Source organism: Hypanus sabinus, chromosome 10, assembly GCF_030144855.1.
Source record: "Hypanus sabinus isolate sHypSab1 chromosome 10, sHypSab1.hap1, whole genome shotgun sequence".
Classification (NCBI taxonomy): Eukaryota; Metazoa; Chordata; class Chondrichthyes; order Myliobatiformes; family Dasyatidae; genus Hypanus; species Hypanus sabinus.
Window position 1 is genome coordinate 102,068,234 of NC_082715.1, and position 20,917 is coordinate 102,089,150.

The 20,917-nt window shown below is 42.4% G+C and overlaps 1 protein-coding gene across 13 annotated transcripts in view; it reads left to right on the forward strand.

Annotated features, from left to right (window-relative positions):
* Positions 1-20,917, forward strand: part of ankrd6b (ankyrin repeat domain 6b) — a 186,073-nt gene that overhangs the window by 156,736 nt on the left and 8,420 nt on the right. For all 13 annotated transcript variants that reach the window (XM_059982406.1, XM_059982405.1, XM_059982404.1 and 10 more), the window contains 5 exons: positions 4,125-4,259; positions 6,704-6,892; positions 11,775-11,927; positions 15,481-15,594; positions 19,572-19,878. In XM_059982406.1, coding sequence (XP_059838389.1) covers positions 4,125-4,259; positions 6,704-6,892; positions 11,775-11,927; positions 15,481-15,594; positions 19,572-19,878 — 898 coding nt within the window. The remainder of the gene's footprint in view (positions 1-4,124; positions 4,260-6,703; positions 6,893-11,774; positions 11,928-15,480; positions 15,595-19,571; positions 19,879-20,917) is intronic.

Genomic DNA, 20,917 nt, shown 5'->3' on the forward strand with positions numbered 1-20,917 from the left:
GACTGGGAAGTGATAGAGGGATGTGGGTGATAGAATCAAATAGGAAGGAAATTGGAGCATGGAGTCAAGTAAGGGGATGGGGTGGGCTGGTGGAAGCGGTGAGGGAGGGGAAGGGGCGTGTGGGTGAAGGGGAGCTGGAGTGGAAAGTGAAAAGATGATGAGGGTGTAGGAGGCACTGGGTAGATCAAGAGGTCAGTAGTCCAGGTGTAGAAAGTGAGAGAAGCTCTTCAAAAACATTTCAATGAAAAGGCACAGATAAGATTTTGTTTCGTTGTTTATCCTCAGTCCTTGATTCAGCAGAGGTACAATGGTAGTTGAGGCAGGGGAAAGCTCCTTTTGCAAGATATGGGAACATAGAACATTGAAATCTACAGCACATTACAGGCTCTTCAGCCCACAATGTTGTGCCAACCATGTAACCTACTCCTGAAACTGTCTAGAATTTCCCTAGTGCATAGCGCTCTCTTTTTCTAAGAGCCTCTTAAAAGACCCTATTGTATCTGTTTCCAGCACCGCTGCCAGCAGTGCATTCCACGCACCCACCACTGTCTGTGTGGGGAAAACTTACCCCTGACATCCCCTGGGCACCTATTTCCAAGTACCTTAAAACTATGCCACCTTGTGTGAGCCATTTCAGCCTTGGAAAAAGCCTCTGGGTATCCACATGATCAATGCCCCTCTGTCAGGACACCTCTCATTCTCCGTCGTTCCAAGGAGAAAAGGCCAAGTTCACTCAGCCCTATTCTCATAAGGTACCCCCTCCGATCCAAGAAACTTCACAGTCTCCCCGATGATTATATGTGTGGGAAGTGTACCCAGGTGTAGCTCCTGACAGACAGGGTCAAGGAACTGGAGTTGGACTGCAGGATGTTATGAGATGAGTGATCACAAGGAGAAGTAGGGGAGTAGGTAGTCAGGGCAGGGTTGTCCTGCAGCCATTATCCTCACTAGTAGGTATTATCCTCACTTGGATACCACTGAGGAGCATGTTTTAGGAGCTGCAGTCAAGACTCTGGCACAGTGAATGGCTTGGAGGCTTGGGGATAAAGGGTGCAGACAGTCACTGATAAGAGACTCGGTACTGAGAGGGGCAGACAGACAGGAGATCCTGTGGCCACAGAAGCCAGGATGGCAAGCTACTTCCCAAGATGAGAATGAATCTGAACGGCTGAGAAAATTCCCGAGGGAAATTTGGACAGCCAGCGCCTCTTCCCTAGGGCACCACTGCTCAGTACAAGAGGACATGGCTTTAAGGTAAGGGGAGGGAAGTTCAAGGGGGATATTAGAGGAAGGTTTTTCACTCAGAGAGTGGTTGGTGCATGGAATGCACTGCCTGAGTCAGTAGTGGAGGCAAATACACTAGTGAAATTTAAGAGACTACTAGACAGGTATATGGAGGAATTTAAGGTGGAGGGTTATATTGCAGGCAAGGTTTAAGGGCCAGCACAACATTGTGGGCCGAATGGCCTGTGCTGTGCTGTGCTGTATTGTTCTTTGAAATGGCAAACACCCATTGTACACATTGGTATAAATGATACAGGTAGAACAAAGGATGAGGTCTTTCAGAATGAACAGGGAGAGTTAGGCAAGAAATTAAATTGCAGGACCTGGAGGGTAGTGATCTCACGATTGCTCCCAGTTTCACATGCTAATGAGCCCAGGATAGAAAGATAGGGAAGATGAATATGTGGCTCTAGAGCTGGTGCAGGGGCAGCAATTCAGGTTCATGGAACATCAGGATCTCTTGTGGGTTAGAGGCGACCAGTAAAAGAGGGACAGGCTACACTTGAATTAAAGGAGGAGCAATAATTCCTTTTCCCTTTGCCTTTGTCACCAGGGTGGAGGGTGGGATTTGAGAGAATGAGATCAGCGACAGGGCAGCGGCATGTGCATTGACCAAAGGGTGTAGGCCTGGAAATCAGGATACCCATGTTTCCAGTAAAAAGGCTGACAGGACCACGGCTTTAAATTATATCCATTTCAAAGCATATAGCTTGACAGATAAAGCAGGTGAACTGAGGGCATGGATTGCCTCAAGGGACAAGGGTATTGTGGCCATAATTGAAGTGTGGCGGAGAGTAGGGTGGGATTTATGTTTCGTAAGAGAAAACAGCTCAATGTTCTGCCATACCAGTGCTTTCACCAAGACAGAGAAACAGGTAAGAATGGAGGGTGTGTTGCATTTTTCAAAAGGGGGGACTTAACAGTAATGCTTGAAGAAGGTATTCTTGAGTGATCATTTAACAAAGTCTTTAGGTAGAGCTTGGAAAAAGGACAAGGGTGATCACCTTGCCTGAGATGTTTAATGTCTATTTCTCCTCGGTGTTTAGTAAGGGGAAATGAATGCCAAAAGAATGGGAGTAATAGGTAGTGGGGTCTTGGATCATGTGCATATTGTGAGGAAGGAAGTATTTGTAGCCTTGACACGCATTAGGTGGGCAGATCCCTAGTGTTGGACCAAATGCACCCTTGGACCTTTGTGGAGTCCAGGGAAGAAATCACGGAGAGCATTGGAGAGATATTTGTTTCTTCGTTAGCAACTGAAGTTCCGGAAGACTGGAGGGTGGCTAATTTCTGTTGTTCAAGAAGGGCAACAAGGATGGGCCAGAGAACTACTGGCTGGCGAGCCTGACTTCAGTCATATGGAAGTTACTGGAGGGAACTGACGTAACGTAACTTGGATGGTCAAGATTTGATCACCAGTCAGCAGACTTGCATGCAGGGTCATGTCTGATGAATCTTTTTGAGTTTTTCAAAGAGGTAATTAAGGGGATAGATGAAGGTAGAGATGTTGTCTGTATGCACTTTAGTAAGGTCTTTTACATGGCAGGCTGATCTGGAAGATTAGGTCACTTGGAATTTAGAAGGAGCTAGGGAGGTGGATTCAGAACTGGCTTGATGTTTGGAATTAGAAGGTGATAGTTGAAGGTTGATCTTCTGACTGGAAGCCTGTAACTAGTAGAGTGTCCCAAGGGTCAGTGCTGGTACCTCTGTAATTCATTATTAATGTAAGCTATTTGGATAGGGAAGTATATAGCACTATTAGCAAATTTGCAGATGATAGCGTGTATATATTTAGATAGCAGATAATCTTATTGATATTGAAGCAGGTTCCAATGGATTGCAAAGAGATCTTGAACAGTTAGGGAGATGGGCTGAGGATTGGTAAATGGATTTCAACTTTAGAAAGTGTGAGGCAATGCATTTTGGACATTCAAACCAGATTTGGACCTATACAGTGAATGGCAGGACACTGACGAGTAATGTACACCAGAGAGAACAAGCACACAGTTCACTGAAAGCAGCTGTGTAAGTCGACAGGGTGGTGAAGAATTTAACGTGTTGACCTTAATTAGTCAGGGCATTGTGTTCAGGAGTAACATTATAATACAGTTGTATAAATTGTTTGTGAGACTGCACTTGGTGTATTGTATACATTTGGGGCACCCTGTTATAGGAAAAACATTGTTAATCTGGAGAGGGTGAATCAGAATCAGAATTAGGTTTAATATCACCGGTATATGTCGTGAAATTAATGAGGATGATGCCTGGACTAGAGTGTCTTGGGTATAAGGAGAGGAGGCCAAACTATATCTTTATTCTCTGGAATACAGGAGAATGAACCTCACGGAGGTTTATAAAATCATCAGGGGGTATGGATAAGGTGGATGATCACTGTCTTTTCCCCACGGTTAGGGAAGGCACAGATTCAAGAAAGTGGGAGATTTAATAGAGAGCTGAGAGATATCTTCTATACACAGAGGGTAATGAGTACCTGGAATGAGCTGTGAGAACATTTGGCCAAGAAAGATACAATTGCCACATTTAAGAGGCTTGTGGATAGGTACATGGAGAGGAGGGGCCTGGAGGGATATGAGAGGGGAATTCGGGCAACTGGAACTAGAAGGGTGGATGCTGCGGTAGGTGTGAACCAGATGAGCGGAAGGCCTTGATTCCATGGTGTATTACTCTGAGACAGAGCAGGGTTAGAGTTCCTTTCACCCTACCTTCTCTTCCCAAAGAAAATTGCTATTTCTTCTATCCATGATTTTTCCATTGCATCTGTCATTGAAATGCAAAGTCAGATATGGTACTGACTCGAATGCTTTTCTGGAATGTCACAGGGAAGTGTTTCAGTCGATGACGTCCATAGCAGTGAGCAAGGACATCAGAAGAAAAGAAATGAAGATGATTTAATCAGAATGACTACACCAGAACAGAAGAGAAAGCGGGACAGAAAGAAAAAGCAGAAGGAAAAGGTAATTGTGGACTATTTTTGAAAAAGAAACATTTAAAAAATTCTAAACCAGGGGTTCCCAACCTGGGGATCACAGACCCCTCGCTTAATGTATTGGTCCATGACATTGGTCAGAGTATCTACAAAAGGAGGGTGAGCAGCCGGAGGTCATGGTGCACATTAGAAAGGGGGATGTGGTCTGCACAGTGAGTATAGAGAGATGGGGAAAAGGCTGAAGAATTGGACTTACAAGGTAGTATAGTAATCCAGTGCCACATGCTAGTCAGGGCAGGAATAGGATGATGGGAAAGATGAATGAGTGTCTGAGAAAGTGGTACGGGGGAGCAGGGTTTCATATTTCTAGATCATTGGGATCTCCTCTGGAGAAGGTATGACCTGTACAAAAAGGACAGGTTGCACCTGACCCGAAGGGGACCAATATCCGTGCGGGCAGATTTGCTAGAGCTGTTAGGGAGAGTTTAAACTAAGTTGGTGGGGGATGGGAACTGGAGTAATAGAACTAAGGATGAGGTAGTTGCTTTACAAATCAATGCAATGTGTAGTGAGACTGTGAGAATGAACAGGCGGATGATAGGACAAAATTGCATCCAATGGGATGGGATGAGGTGAAGTGTAACATGGGGCAACATCAAAATGGTGATGAATACAGGACTGAAGTTGTGAAATGTGAATGCATGTAGATTATGCAATAAGGGAGATGATCTTGTAGCACAGTTAGAAATTGGCAGGTATGACGTTGTGGGCATCACATGGCTGAAATATCATAGTTGGGAGCTTAACATCCAAGGAAACACATTATCTTGAAAAGGCAGGCAAGGGGTGAGTGGCCCTTGGTGAAAATGAAATCTAATCCTTAGGAAGAGGTGACATAGGATTGGAAGATGAAGAACCCTTGTGGCCAGAGTTAAAAAACTGCAAGGTTAGAAGAACCCTGATGGGAGTTGTACATAAGCCCCCAAAGAGTAGCTAGGAGGTGGCATATAAATTTCAACAGGAAATCGAAAAGGCATGTAATAAGGACAATGTTATGATAGTCATGGCAGATTTCAGTATGCAGGTAGATTGGGAAAATCAAGCTGGTGCTGGATCCCAAGAGAGGGACTTTGTAGAATGTCTACAAGATGGCTTTTTAAGAGTAGCTTGCGATTGAATCCATAAAGGGAAAGCCAATTCTGTATTGGGTGTTGTGTAGTGAACCAAATTTTGATTAGGGAGCTTAAGGCAAAGGAACCCTTGGGAGACAGTGATCATAATATGATTGAATTCACACCACAATTTGAGAGGGAAAAGATAAAGTCAGATGTATCAGTATTACAGTGGAGTAAAGAGAATTACAGAGGTATAATAGGGGAGCTGGCCAAAGTTGTTGCACGGGGGCACTAGCAGGGATGACGGCAGAACAGAAATGGCTGGAGTTTCAGGGGGCAATTCAGAAGGCATAGGATAGATACATCCCAAGGGTGAAGACGTACAGTCGGCCCTCCTTATCCGCGGGTTCTGCATGCGCAGATTCAACTAACCGCGGATCGGGAAAACCTGGAAGTTGAGCATTGTTTGCCTCATGTCTCGTTCATTCACTACTTGTTTGTGAGCGAGAGGAAGGAGTTTAAGGCTAGTAAGGGATGGCTGGCTAGCTATGTAAAGCCCTACAGCCTGAAGAACTTAAAAATCGCGGGAGAATCGGGATCGGCTGATGCCAAGGTGGCATCAGCATTCCCAGAAGAGCTACAATGGGTGCATCTGTACTGAACATGTACAGACCTTTTTTCTTGTCATTATTCCCTAAACAACACAGTATAACAACTATTTACATAGCATTTACATTGTATTAGGTATTATAAGTAATCTAGAGAAGTATACGGGAGGATGTGCGTAGGTTATATGCAAATACTATGCCATTTTATATAAGGGACTTGAGCATCCACGCTGTTTGGTATCTGTGGGGGGGGGGGGGGGGGTCCCAGATTCAATCCCCCGCCGGTAAGGAGAGCTGACTGTATTCTAAAGGGAGGATGAGGCAATTGTGGTGACAAGGAATATATGCATATTCATTTAAATTGGTAACAAATAAGTTAGTGCATGGGAGCCCAGAGGTTAGTCATTGAGGATCTAAACATGAAGTTTTGCTTCCTGATATCATTGCTAAGTTTATCTTTTGTTCTTTAGGAATTTATGTGCAGTGAAACTTAACATTGTAATGTATATTCCAGATGACTCTGTATGGCGAGAAGGCAAGGGAGTGGGGATGACTGGAAGAATTGGATAAGCTTATGGTTGAATGGCGGAGCAGACTCAATGGGCCGAATGGCCTACTTCTGCTCCTATATCTTATGATTTTATGTATACAAGTTAAAGATGTTATCTGGATTCTAGGCTTTAAAGAAGATGCTCTTCTCTATTAAACTTACTGCTGGTGAATTTACTAAACTTATTACTGGTGTGCAGGGTTCTGCCCTTTCTGATCCTCCTCTGGTGTTAGACCAGCAACTTCAGCAAGATAGCAAACACAACAGGAGAAGGAGAAATAAACATTGCTGCTGTTCCCCACCTCCACAGCAAGGCCCTCTCCCACATAATTTCCGTGCCTACCAGCTCTACACGTTATACAGAGACAAAGAAGGCAAAGTCATGCAGGTAAATGTACAATTCAATACTTTTTGATTGCCATTGTTTCCTTTAGAATGTCATGGCAAAAACCTTACTTCACGGCCAGTCTCTGAATGTCTGCTGAGATGTGAGGAGGGAGCTGCCCCTCCGACTGATCTTAAAGAGCAGGTTGTTATGGCGCGTTCCATGGTTTGTGATTCACGTGGGGGATCACTGTGAAGGTATTTGTTCCCAATGTTGGATGATCCAACCGTTCCTTCTGTCAGAATGATTGGTGCCAATGGTTTCGTTGCTGGCTGCTGTTTCCCAGAATGTCTGCAGGATTATAAACATTTTTTGTAATTTTTTTCCAAATCGGTATAAAGAAGGTTGTTTTTGTTTTCTTTCTGGTTTGCACAAGAATATTGTATTTTTTTAACAATAACAGAACGGTATTTCCTGTTTTCAGAGCAGTCCATCAATCCCACCTATTTTCTTGTAAGTAATGTTTTCTTACAGGCTTATTAACCCCCAAATGATTGTCCTGCCACCCACCTACACTAAACTATCATTAGCATTATTCAGCAGAGAAGCATGTCATTTGGCTTACCGTATCAATATTAATTCTGTGTCCCTCTACATTCTTGTTGATTCAGGTACATGTCCAGATGCCTCTTAAATACTTTTAACTACTCCTGCCTCCACATCTCCTCACAGCTCAATCCAGATACCAATTACTCTTTCTGTGGAAAAATTTACCCTTCTGATCCCCTTTAAACCTCCTCTTTCTCACTTTAAATCCTTGCCCTCTTGTTTCAGTCATCCCTGTCATGGGGAAACAGACTTTGACCCACCTGCCTTTCCTAAGTCTCTTATAATTTACCTCTATTGTGTCACTTCTCAGCACCTTCTCCTCAGGGGAAATAGATCCACCCTATTTGATCTCTCCTTATTCAAACACATTATTGGGTTGTGGGAGCAAACTGGAGCATTCACATAATGACATGGAAAATACAGTATTTAAACCCCACACAGACAACACCATCATGATCAATCATAGATCACTGTGGGGAGTCAGCAGTACCACAGCACCTCATAGTTATTCCAAGGAATGGTGACCACGTTATAGCAGTGTAATTGAAATAATAATCACAAATTCCGAGCCTGATCTCGAATCATAATTACGTTGTGCACTTAAGATAATTTCCTTCTTTCAATTATAGTTTTTTAATATAATCTATAGTTTTTACCTCATGAAGACCTTGCATTATTTAATTTCTTTTGTTCAAAAGGCAAAACCATCTCTGGACTTCCAAGAAGAGCATTTCACTCTTTGGTGTTCAGTTATTACAAATTAGGACTGCACTCCTAAATAACTCAGTAGATCACTGCTCCTTGAACCACACATGTAATGTAAGATTATTATAGTAACTATTAATTTAGCATTAAGGCCTGGTTTGACTATTAAAAACATTTTTGATGTATTCTGGACTCTGGCATATCCCTGAATTTAATTTCTGCCATCTTTCCTCTTTGAAGATCCTGAACACTTTTTTTTTGGATTCAGCATGACTTACTTTCACTCCAATTCTGGGATGATTGGTGAGGGTGATGTGAGCCTTCAGACTTTAGCGCGGGTGGGGTACAACTGGGGAAGTGTGGAGGGTAGTTTCAGAGGTGACTTGTTCTTTAACTGGGCTCCCCTGTGGTCCCAACCAATGGATTTGAGATTTACAATGCCAACCAGAATGCTTCTCCATGCTAAGCAGTTACAGACAGTGGTTCCTCCACATTCAAGGAAGCTTTAAGAACGTTCATGAACGACTACTTCTGTCCTAGTAATGTCCTTTAGTGACAGAACTGAAAGTAGTGTGCCTTTTTCTGCACCCTAGTTTACATTTTGCAAATAATGTGGCCTAATTGCAGCCAGTAGAGAGAGAATCAGTTTGTTAGGGTAGCAAATACAGTTCTCAAAGTGTTCTCTCTCAATGCACAGAGTATAAGAAATAAGGTAGATGATCTAGTTGCACTATTACAGATTGTCAGGTATGATATTGTGGCCATCACTGAATTGTGGCTGAAGGATGGTTGTAGTTAGCAGCTGTCCAATGTCCAAGGATACACATTGTACCAGAGGGATTAGGGAGGTCGGCAGAGGTGGTGGCATGGCTCTGCTGGTAAAGGATGGCATCAAATCAATAGAAAGATGTGACATAGGGTTGGAAGATGTTGAATCCTTCTGGGTTGAATTAAGATACTGCAAGGGTAAAAGGATCTTGATGGCAGTTATATACAGGCCTCCCAACAGTAGCTGAGATGTGGACCACAAATTACAATGGGAAATAGAAAAGGTGTGTCAAAAGGGCAATGTTATGATAGTCATGGGAGATTTCAACATGCAGGTCTGTTGGGAAAATCAGGGTGGTTATCGATCTCAAGAGAGTGAGTTTATTGAATGCCTATGAGATGGCTTTGTAGAACAGTTTGCCGTTGAACCTAGGGGATCAGCTCTATTGGATTAGGTGTTACATAATGAACTGGAGGTGAGGAGGGAGTTTAAGGTAAAAGAACCCTTAGGAGGCAGTAATCACAATATGATTGTGTTCAGCTTGAGATTTGATAGGGAGAAAGTAAAATCTGATGTAGCAGTATTTCAATGGGGTAAAGCAAATTAGTGGTATGACAGAGCAGTTGGCCAAAGTAAATTGGGAGGAGTTGCTGGCAAGGATGACAGCAGAGCAGCAATGGTGAGAGTTTCTGGGGAAAAATGAAGAAGATGCAGGATAGGTATAAACCAAAAACACAGAAATACTCAAATGGCAAAATAGTAAAACTGTGGGCAACATGGGAAGTCAAAGCTAATATAACAGTAAATAAGGCATACAACAAAGCAAAAATTAGCAGGAAAATAGAGGCTTGGGAAGCTTTTAAAAACCTACAGAAAGCAACTAAAAGAATCATTAAGGGGAAAGATGAAATCTAAAAGCAAGCAAGAAAATACTGTCAAAGTGGATAGCAAAATATTTTTCAAGTATGTGAAAAATGAAAGATGAGAGTGGATAAAGGACCACTGGAAAATGAGGCTGGAGAAATAATAATGGGGACAAACAGATGGCAGATGAACTAATGATTTTGCATCAGTCTTCACTGTGGAAGACACTAGCAGTGTGCCAGGTGTTGAAAGGTACGAGGAAAGAGAAATGAGTACTCATACTATTACAAGGAAGATGAAAGGATACATAAATCACCTGTACCAGAAGAACTCCACCCTAGGGTTCTGAAAGAGGTAGCAGTAGAGGTCATGGAGGCATTAGTAACGATCTTTAAAAAAATCATTGGATTCTGACGTGGTGCCTGAAGACTGGAAAATTGTAAATGACACTCCACCCTTTAAGAAAGGAGGAAGGCAATCAAAAGGAAATTATAGACCAGTTAGTCTGATCTCAGTGGTTGGGAAGATGTTGAGTTAATAGCTAAGGATGAGATTATGGAGAACTTGGTGACACAGGACAAGATAGGACAAAGTCAGCACCCTTAAGAGAAAATCTTGCCCAAGAGACCTGGTGGAATTCTTTGAGGAGATTACAAGTAGGATAGATAAAGGGGATGCAGTGTATGCTGTACATTTGTTAGAAGGCAGCAAGTGGGAATAAAAGAATCCTTTTCTGGCTGGCTTCCAGTGTCTAGTGGTGTTCTGCAGGGATCGTTGTTGAGACCGCTTCTTTTTAAGCTGTACATCGATGATTTAGATGATGGAATAGATGGCTTTCTTGCCAAGTTTGCAGATGATATGAAGATTGGTGGAGGGGCAGGTTGTGTTGAGGGAACAGGTAGGATGCAGAAGGACTTAAGACAGATTAGGAGAGTGGGTAAGAAACAGGCAGATGAAATACAATGTTGGAAAATGCATGGTCATGCAATTTGTTAGAAGAAATAAATGCTTTTTTTAATCTGAGCTGCAAAGGGACTTGGAGTCCTTGTGCAGAACACCCTGAAGGTTAACTTGCAGGCTGAGTGAGTGGTAAGGAAGGCAGATGTAATGTTAGCATACATTTGAAGAGGTCTGGAATATAAGAGCAAGGATGTGATGCTGAGGCTCTATAAGGAGCTGAGGCCTCACCCTGAGTACTGTGAACAGTTTTGGGCTCCTTATCGAAGAAAATATGTGTTGACATTGGAGCGGGTTCAGAGGAGTTTCTCAAGAATGATTTGGGAATGAATGGATTACCATACAAAGAACATTTCTTTTGGCTCTGCATCTGTACTCACTGGAATTTAGAAGGATGAGGGGAGATCTTCTTAATATTGAAAGTCCTAGACACATAGATGTGGAAAGGATGTTTCCCATGGTGGGTGAGTCCAGAACAAGAGGGCACAACCTCGGCATAGAGGGGTGTCCATTTAAAACAGATGCAGAGAAATTTCTTTAGCTAGAGAGTGGTGAATTGGTGGAACTTGTTGGCACAGGCAGCTCTTGAGGCTAGGTTGTTGGGTGTATTTAAGGCAGAGGTTGATAGGTTCATGATTGGACATGGCATCAAAGGTTATGAAGGGGTCGGGGAGTGGGGCTGAGGAGGGGGAAAAAAGAATCAACGATGATTAAATGGCAGAGCAGACTTGATGGGCCAAATGGCCTTATTCTGCTCCTACGTCTTATGGTCTAAATGCATTGTTAAGCTGTTGGCCTGAGTGAGAACACTGATCTTGCCATGGATTGAAGGATTTTACAGGGATATTGTTGGTGGTATCTCTGCCGTTCTGTGAGGTACCTGATTGAGTCTGCCTTTTCATCCAAACTTTTGGCCTTGTTCTGTTAATTCTGTACTTGCTGCTTTATGTCCTTATTTGTTTGGTAATGCTTCCTGAACTACATTTTCATCTTTTTGCTGCAATAAAGATACTACATAAACATGTTGCAATTATTGTTCAGGCCCCCATCAATGGCTGCCGTTGTGAACCTTTGATCAATAAATTAGAGAATCGCCTTGAAGCTACAAAAGAAGAAATAAAAGCAGAACTGGAAACTGTGCAAGGGAAGTTAAATACAAAACTTGGAGAACTGGAAAGAAGGAATAAACATGAGGTAAGCGTTCTTTATACAGATTCAGATATTTTTTAAGCCTGACGGCCTAAAGTATTAACATTACTTTTCTAATTTCATAATTTAAATACTAATGTCTGATCTTATCTGAAATAAAATCAGGCCCCTGCCAATCTGTGAGTCATCACCTGTGTAGTTTGGCTCCAGCTTCAGAATTAGTGCCTACTGCTGGGATTTAGAGAATGCACTGTGGTCATTAGGTATTGTATACGTGAAACTGGAAAGAGATTGCTATCACTAATGGAACACACTCAGTTCAACAACATTCATTTGTACAGTTTTGACTCTGATTTGCCTGTTCAATTTCCATTTCCTTTTATCGTTCAATGATTAACTGAAATAACTGAAACTACACTGGCTTTCTACACTGACTCAAATCAGCTAAATCCAACTTCAATCCTGTTCGTTAAGCAGTGAACCAAATATCTCCTATCTGGCTACTGCCTGCTCTCTTCAATTCTACCAAGTGCAGTTCATTGGGCCTTGTTTGGGTAAAATTCCTGGCTCAAGGTCTCAACCAATAACTGGCTCAAAATCCTCCCAGCTCCTCTGATACATTAAACATTCATTCTTCTGCACATATTAAAATTTCAAAGCTAATGTCCTTTGCAAGTAGGAATTGAAAATGAAATTTAATAAAAGACATCAACAGTCCTTTCTGCACACCAAAGTACAGAAGTCACCCTGATACACAGGTACAATCTGTCACAAGTCAGCCAGCATCCACAGAATGGAATAAAGAGTTTATGTTTTGGCCCAAGACTCTTAATCAGAACTGGAAGTGAAGTGGGTGGAGAGAGAAAGCAGAATAAAAAGATGGAGGGAACGGAAAGGAAAGGAGTGCAAACTGGGAAGTGATAGATGGAACTAGGTGAGGGGAAGGAAGTGAGAAGCTGGGAGGCAATAGGTGGAAATGATAAAGGGCTGAAGAACTAATCTGATAGGAGAGGAGAGTGGAGCATGCGAGAAAGGGAAGGAGGAGGGACACCAAAGGGAGGTGATATGCAGGTGAGAAGCCAGGAAGAGGAATAGAAAATGAGAAAAGGGTAAGAAATTCACAGAAGTTGGAGAAATTGATGTTCATGTCGTCAGGTTGGTGGCTACCCGGCCACAATATAAAGTGTTGCTCCTCCAACTTGAGGGAGGCTATCGATTGACATATTGAAATGGAAATGGGGATTGGAATTTAAATGGTTGCCCACTAGAAATCCTGCTTGTTGCAGATGGAGCAAAGACACTCAACAAAGCAGTCCCCCAGTCTATGTCGGGTCTCACCAATGAAGAGAAGACTGCACCAGGAGCACCGGATACGGTAGATGAGCTCGAAAGACTTGCAGGTGAAGTGTTGCCTCACCTGGAAGAACTGCTTGGGGACCTGAATGTTGGTGAAAGTACAGGTGATTGGGAAGGGGTAGCACTTGTTCTGTTTGCAGGGTAAGTGCCAGAAGGGAGATCAGTGGAGAGGGACAAAGGGAATCACTGAGAGAGCAATCCCTGCTTTAAGCGGAGGAAAGGTAAAGGATATTATTGAAGATGATGGAAGTTGCGGAGTATGATGTACTGGATACAGAGGTTCATGGGGTGAGAATTAAAGACAAAGAATCCTATCCCTGTAAAAATGGTAGGAAGATGGGGCAAGGGCCGATGGACAAGGGTAATTCTATCTCTTCTCATTTACCTATCACCTCCCTCTGTCCCTCCTCCTTCCCTTCGTCCACTCTCCTCTCCTGATTCCTTCTTCAGCCCTTTACCTTTCTCACCTCTAGACTCAGATCATCACCCCTTCCCCACCCATCTGCCATCCCTCCCTGTCAATCACATTTCAGCTTGTACTCCTTCCCCCCATCTCCTCCTTATTCTGGTTTTCTCCCTCTTCCTTTCCAGTTCTGCTGAAGGGCTGTGGCCTGAAACATCAGTGCTTTGTTCCTTTCCATAGATGCTGTCTGACCTGCATTTTGTGTCTGTTGCTTCGGATTACCAGAATCTGTTGTGTTTACATTTTGTAGCAGCCAGGTGTAAAAAAAAGTTCAAAGTAAATTTATTATCGGAGTACACCATATACACCCTGAGATTCATTTTCTTGTGGACATAATCAATAAACCCAATAACCATAATAGAATCAAAGACCACACCAAGAGGGCAGACAACCAGTGTGGAAAAGACACCAAGCTGCCTATACAAAATGAAAGAAAAATAAATTTTTAAAAAAGCAGTAAGTATCGGGAACATGAAATGAAGAGTCCTTGGAAGTGAGACCATAGGTTGTGGGAACATTTCAATGTTGGGGCAAGTGAAGTTGAGTGCAGTTATCCCCTTTTGTTCAAGAGTCAGTTAGTGGAGGGGTAATAACTATTCCTGGACTTGATGGGGAGTCCTGCGTTTCCTGTAGCAGCTTCCTCGTGGAAGAGTGGCATGCTGGGCGCTGAGGTCCCTGATGATGGATGCTGCTTTCCTGTGACAAAGCTCCATGTAGATGTGCTCAGTGGTAAGAAGGGCTTTACGTGTGATGGATTGGGCCATATCCACTACTTTTTGTAGGGTACTGGTTTCCCTACCAGGCTGTGATGCAGCCAGTCAATATATTCTCCACCACACATCTGTTGAAGTTTGTCAAAGTTGTAGATGTCATGTTGAATCTTTGCAACCTCCTAAGGAAACCGAAGTACTGCGGGCATTCTTCGTTTTCATAATTGCACTTGCGTGCAGACCTGGGAAAAATATCCCTTGATCTGTTTGCACATCTAAATAGCAGCTTGTATGTGATCTGCAGAGCAACTACAGCACACATTCAGATAATCTATCTAATCTATCTAACATTTGGATACAATGGTCTCAATTAAAACAAAAGGCTGGAGCAATATGCCAGTGTTCAAAGCCGGCAACTTATTTGGCCTGTAGAATTCTACTCCTCTTGTATGCTGGTTATTGCTTCTGCCTATACCTAGTACACTGTGCACATGCCTATCATATGCATGGAGAAACAGGTCTGAACATCCAGAAAAGCACCAGCAGCTTACAAAATATCTGATAGAATTCTATCAAAAACATAGTTAAATTGAGTAATGTCGCTTATGAAAATCTGTGTTGTGAGGTAGAATTTCTGTCTTACTTGGAGCATGATGTGCTGATAGGAGGGTAAAGAACACCACTCTCTTGTGTATCTGTTCAGACTATTTCCCCATACTGCAATGAGGAAAATACCTCTTCCATTCCTTTATTACCCATGATGAAGGATCACAGAGTGAGAACACAGCTTTAATTTAATGTTTCATAAATGTATATGAATCTCATATTTCTCTGCAGCAGCAATTTCTGTATGATATCAATGACTTAACAGGTGTTTTGTACCTTCTAACTTCATTTTACTGGCAAGTATTTGTTATATTACAATAAACAAAATTAAATACAATAAAGCTAATACTGATTTATCTGCTAGATAATTCCAGTTTTCCTGAAATCAAATGAGATAAGATGTAGCATTACATGAATTTAATATGCACAGAAGCTTTATTCTATGTTTTGAATTTCTACCTAGATCAGAGTCTTAGAAAAGTTAACATCTGAACGGATTTCAGTCGAACGGACCGAATGCCTGCACCGCATTGACCAGCGTGCAGTACTGGAGCGACTTGAGGGAGACAGACGTCAGGTAGAACCACATTTCTTGATCATCAGTAATATCACAACCTAAAATTGAAAACAAGGTTATTTGTTCAAAGCTGAAGACTCCCATTATTTTTTTTCTCTCAGCTCAAGCAGGTAAAACCTGAGGTGTGGGCATAGACAAGCATGCTCATCTCTCAATTGCTGGGCACTTTCAGACTATTCTAGTGGTGCTTAGTATTGTGGCTTCTGAAGCATTACATAAATGTTGCTGGGTAGCCGTAATTGTTAATGCTTTTGTGTAGGATGCTACCAGATGTAGATATTACTTTTGAGGTGGTGTCAACCCTGTTCATGTTCCATAGTCTTCTGGTTTCCTCTTTTAACTCAACATATTTCTGGTGTCTTTCAATTATTGATTTCTGTATGTTATATGTGTTTGGAATGGATATATCTATTAATTAAGGGGCTCTTGCTTATATATCCTGTGATGTTATATCCAGGTGTTTATTATGGATTGTCCTATTTGTAATAATGAATTGGGCATAATATAATTTGTAGGACTCTGACTCTAAAATGGGATCAAGCTAGTATTTATAGTAAGGTATGGTGTGTTTTATGAATTTGTATTTTAAAGCATGGTTTTGGTGAATGATATTTGCCACTTGATTGTGACTGTGCAAGTAATCGGATTGAGTTAAACTGCTGCAGGATCCTATAATGTGTTGGATTATTTCTGGTTTCTCTTGGCATTTTCTGCAGTTATTATCTTGAGTTTGTTGGTCTTTTATTATATCTTTTTGATATTTTTGGGTGCTAATCACCTGGTCCTGTATGGCCACAAGGAACTCTTCTGTTTCTGAACAGAGATCTCCAACTCTGATCCAGGCATAATTATTACCATTGAGATTTTTTTTATTTTACTTACACCACTGCACAGGAAGCAAAATTTGTTCAGAAGCTGGAAAGTCTGTGTTCATCCCTCTAGAGAAGAAGACTTGGATCAATCAGTGCATGTCATTTATGATTTTACACTTGACCTATGGGTGTTGGCCACATGTGTGGAAAATACATTCCTGGTCTTCTGGAGGTTTTGTTTAAAATCTCTTAGGGTCTTCAGATTTGATACCATGAACTCTGTATTCCCACAGGCCAGTCAGCACAGATTCTGCTGGTCAGCATATGCATCAGTGTTCAAATCTGCCTTCACAACAACCTCCCAAAGATAGCTCATACCCTGACTGCTCATTGGAGACGAGAAGAGGAGCAGCAAGGTTCCCCTTGGACCTACTATGGCACAGCAGTTTGCTTAAGAGGCCTCCTTATGTCCTAGAAACTCAAGAACCATTGTGCTTCCTGGTCCTTTGGCAGGAGCTACTGAGGCTAAGTCAATTTAAAGAGACCAGCAGGGGCTCTGACAGAAATATTTCAAATGTCATTAGAAACGGGGATGGCGCCGGAGGATTGGTGTTGTTCCATTGTTTAAAAAGGGTTCTAAGAGTAAACCTAGCAATTATGGGCCTGTAAGTTTGACGTCAGTGGTGGGTAAATTAATGGAAAGTATTCTTCGAGGTGGTAAATATAATTATCTGGATAGACAGGGTCTGATTAGGAATAGTCAACATGGAATTGTGCGTGGAAGGTCATCTTTGACAAATCTTATTGAACTTTTTGAAGAGGTTACTAGGAAAGTTGACGAGGGTAAAGTAGTGGATGTTGTCTATATGGACTTCAGTAAGGCCTTTGACAAGGTTCCGCACGGAAGGTTAGTTAGGAAGGTTCAATCGTTAGGTATTAATATTGAAGTAGTAAAATGGATTCAACCGTGGCTGGATGGGAGATGCCAGAGAGTAGTGGTGGATAACTGTTTGTCAGGTTGGAGGCCAGTGACTAGTGATGTGCCTCAGGGATCTGTACTGGGTCCAGTGGCGTTTGTCATATACGTTAATGATCTGGATGATGGGGTGGTAAATTGGATTAGTAAGTATGCAGATGATACTAAGATAGGTGGCGTTGTGGATAATGAAGTAGGTTTTCAAAGCTTGCAGAGAGATTTAGGCCAGTTAGAAGAGTGGGCTGAAAGATGGCAGATGTGGAGTTTAATGCTGATAAGTGTGAGATGCTACATTTTGGTAGGAATAATGGTAAATGGTAGGGCATTGAAGAATGCAGTAGAACAGAGTGACCTAGGAATAATGGTGCATAGTTCCCTGAAGGTGGAATCTCATGTGGATAGGGTGGTGAAGAAAGCTTTTGGTATGTTGGCCTTTATAAATCAGAGCATTGAGTATAGGAGTTGGGAATGTAATGTTAAAATTGTACAAGGCATTGGTGAGGCCAAATTTGGAGTATTGTATACAGTTCTGGTCACAGAATTATAGGAAAGATGTCAACAAAAAAAGTACAGAGAAGATTTACTAGAATGCTACCTGGGTTTCAGCACCTAAGTTACAGGGAAAGGCTGAACAAGTTAGGTCTTTATTCTTTGGAGCATAGAAGGTTGGGGGGGGGGGGCTTGATAGAGGTATTTAAAATTATGAGGGGGTAGGTAGAGTTGATGTAGATAGGCTTTTTCTATTGAGAGTAGGGGAGATTCAAACAAGAGGACATGAGTTGAGAGGGGGCAAAAGTTTAGGGATAACACGAGGGGGAATTTCTTTACTCAGAGGGTGGTAGCTGTGTGGAACGAGCTTCCAGTAGAAGTGGTAGAGTCAGGTTCAGTATTGTCATTTAAAGTAAAATTGGATAAGTATATGGACAGGAAAGGAATGGAGGGTTATGGGCTGAGTGCAGTTCGGTGGGACAAGGTGAGAGTAAGCATTTAGCACGGACTAGAAGGGCCGAGATGGCCTGTTTCCATGCTGTAATTGTTATATGGTTATATGACCCAGAAGGGCATGTTTTTCCACACAGGATGGTGTGTATGTAGAACAAGCTGCTAAAAGATGTGGTGGAGATGGGCACAATATTTAGGAAACATTTGGATAGTTACATGGATAGGAAAAGTTTAGACAGATACAGGTCATATGCCGGAAAATGGGACAAGCTTAAATAGGATTCTCCTTTCTTGTGGATGAGTTTGGTTCAAGGGCCTGTTTTCACACTGTATGACTATTAGTAAAGCAGATTTTGACTGAGCAGGTACAATCAGAAATATGCAGCAAAGTTAACTAATATTGCTGTGATTTAAATTATATCTTTTTACAATGTGGATGCTTGTAAAACAAAATGAGTCCACATATTCTTCTGTACTGAACTTGCCTCCTTCAATGGACCTCAGGCGTCTCTGAGGGAACAGACTGGTTTGTAAACTCTGGAAACATTTCCTGATTGCATATTGCTCTTTCATCTCATCCTGGTGATGCAGATCTTTATCTATTCATTGGATAACTTTTAATACTGCTGTCAAATCCCCCTTCAGTTATTGTTTGATTAAGCTGTCCTAAATTGCTTTTCTACATTACTGGTAAATCTGTGTTTTTCAGTCCCCCCTTAAAACTGGAATGTTTACAATTTATCATTATCTATACCCACCATTCTATTTAAAATCTAAATGCTTTTAAGAAACATACAGACTCCTCATAAGTGCCACACAGGTTTGCAAGTTGTGTTCTGTCACACCAATCCTCACACTGTACAGCACAAAATTCCCAAAGTTCTGGGAAAGATATTGAATATCAGGGACACTTTTTTTTGATGCTTTGTCTCATTTAAATGGAGTATAGCTTAAGTGAGCTTATTTTGCAACATTTCTGTGAGGGGCTTGTTCTGCTCTTTTTAAGAGATTGGATTAATGTCCTCTGCGCTTTGCAGGGACTTGCTGATGGAAGTTGGGAATGGGACATCGACACAATGAGTTTAACAGGTAGGTGAACAGTGAGCACAGGTGACCTCCTTCTGCCATGGAATTCCAGGCCAATCCAAATTTATATAAAGCAGATTTCCTTCTCTAGTTAACAAATGATACTTACACTTAACCATTAAATACCAACATTCTCCCTGCTTAATCTTATCTCTCTGTAGGCAGTAATGTTCGATGATGTGAAATTATGGTTTTCATCCAAGCTCCAAAACCTTGAGCATAAGTTGTCAGGAGAACTGATGTCTAAATCTACAGCAGTTGATGGTGAGGACCTGCCAGAGACTGTTAACACTGATGCCATCCAAACCAACAGGGATCATAAGAATTTCCAGACTGGAGAACAACATCAGCAGCCCTACATTAGTCTGCGTGGTAGCTTGTCGGAAGAATCAGGAAGTGCTAAAGTCCAGTCCTCGGATGAGACATCAGGCAGACAGCACCTTGTCGTTCAACGTGATTTTCCATCAGGTACAAATCTACAGCCCCAAATCCTACAGAAAAAGTATTTTCACTGTGGATATCCAGCCCCGATACACTTCCGTTCCCCCACCAGGAAGGCCTCAAAGCTCTACATTTCTTTCTGGACATCAGACCCAACCAGTTTCCCTCCACCATCACTCTCCTCCATCTGTCAGAACTTGTCCTCACTCTTTCTCCTTTGGCTCCTCCCACTTCCTTCAAACAAAAGGTCCCAGCTATGCTTGTCTTTTTGTCAGCTACATGGATTAGTCTTTATTACAAGCCTATGCTGGTATCACCCCCCAACTTTTCCTACGCTACATCGACGACTGCATTGGTGCTGCTTCCTGCACCCATGCGGAGCTCATCGACTTCATAAACACCAACTTCAACCCTCAAGGGTAAACCCTCAAGTTTACCTGGTCCATTTCTGACACCTCTCCTTCCTTTCTCAATCTCTCTGTCTCTGGAGACAGCTTATCTGCTTTTATCTGTTATAAACCCACTGACTCTCACAGCTACCTGGACAATACCTCTTCCTACCCTATAAACCTGTAAAAATGCCATCCCCTTCTCTCAATTCCTCCTTCAAAGAAAGGAACTTTCCTTCCTCCACCATCGACACTGCCCTCAACCTCACCTCTCACTTTGTGCACATCTGCCGCTATCCCGCTAGGGATAGAGTTCCTCTCAGCCTCACCTACCACCCCATCAGCCTCCACGTAAATTCTCCGTAACTTTCACTGTCTCCCTCCCACTTTCAGCTTTACACAGGGATCACTTCCTTGTCCATTCATCCCTCTCCACTGCTCTCCCTCCCAGCACTTATCCTTGCAAGTGGAACAAGTGCCCCTACACCACCTCCCTCACTACCATTCAGGACCCTAAACAGTCCTTCCAGGTGAGGCAACATTTCACCTTTGAGTCTGCTGGGGTCATCTACTGTATCCAATGCGCCCTGTGTGGGTTCCAGTATATTGCTGAGACATGACGTAGATTGGGAGATCACTTTGCTGAACACCTATGCTCCATCCGCTAGAAAAAGCAG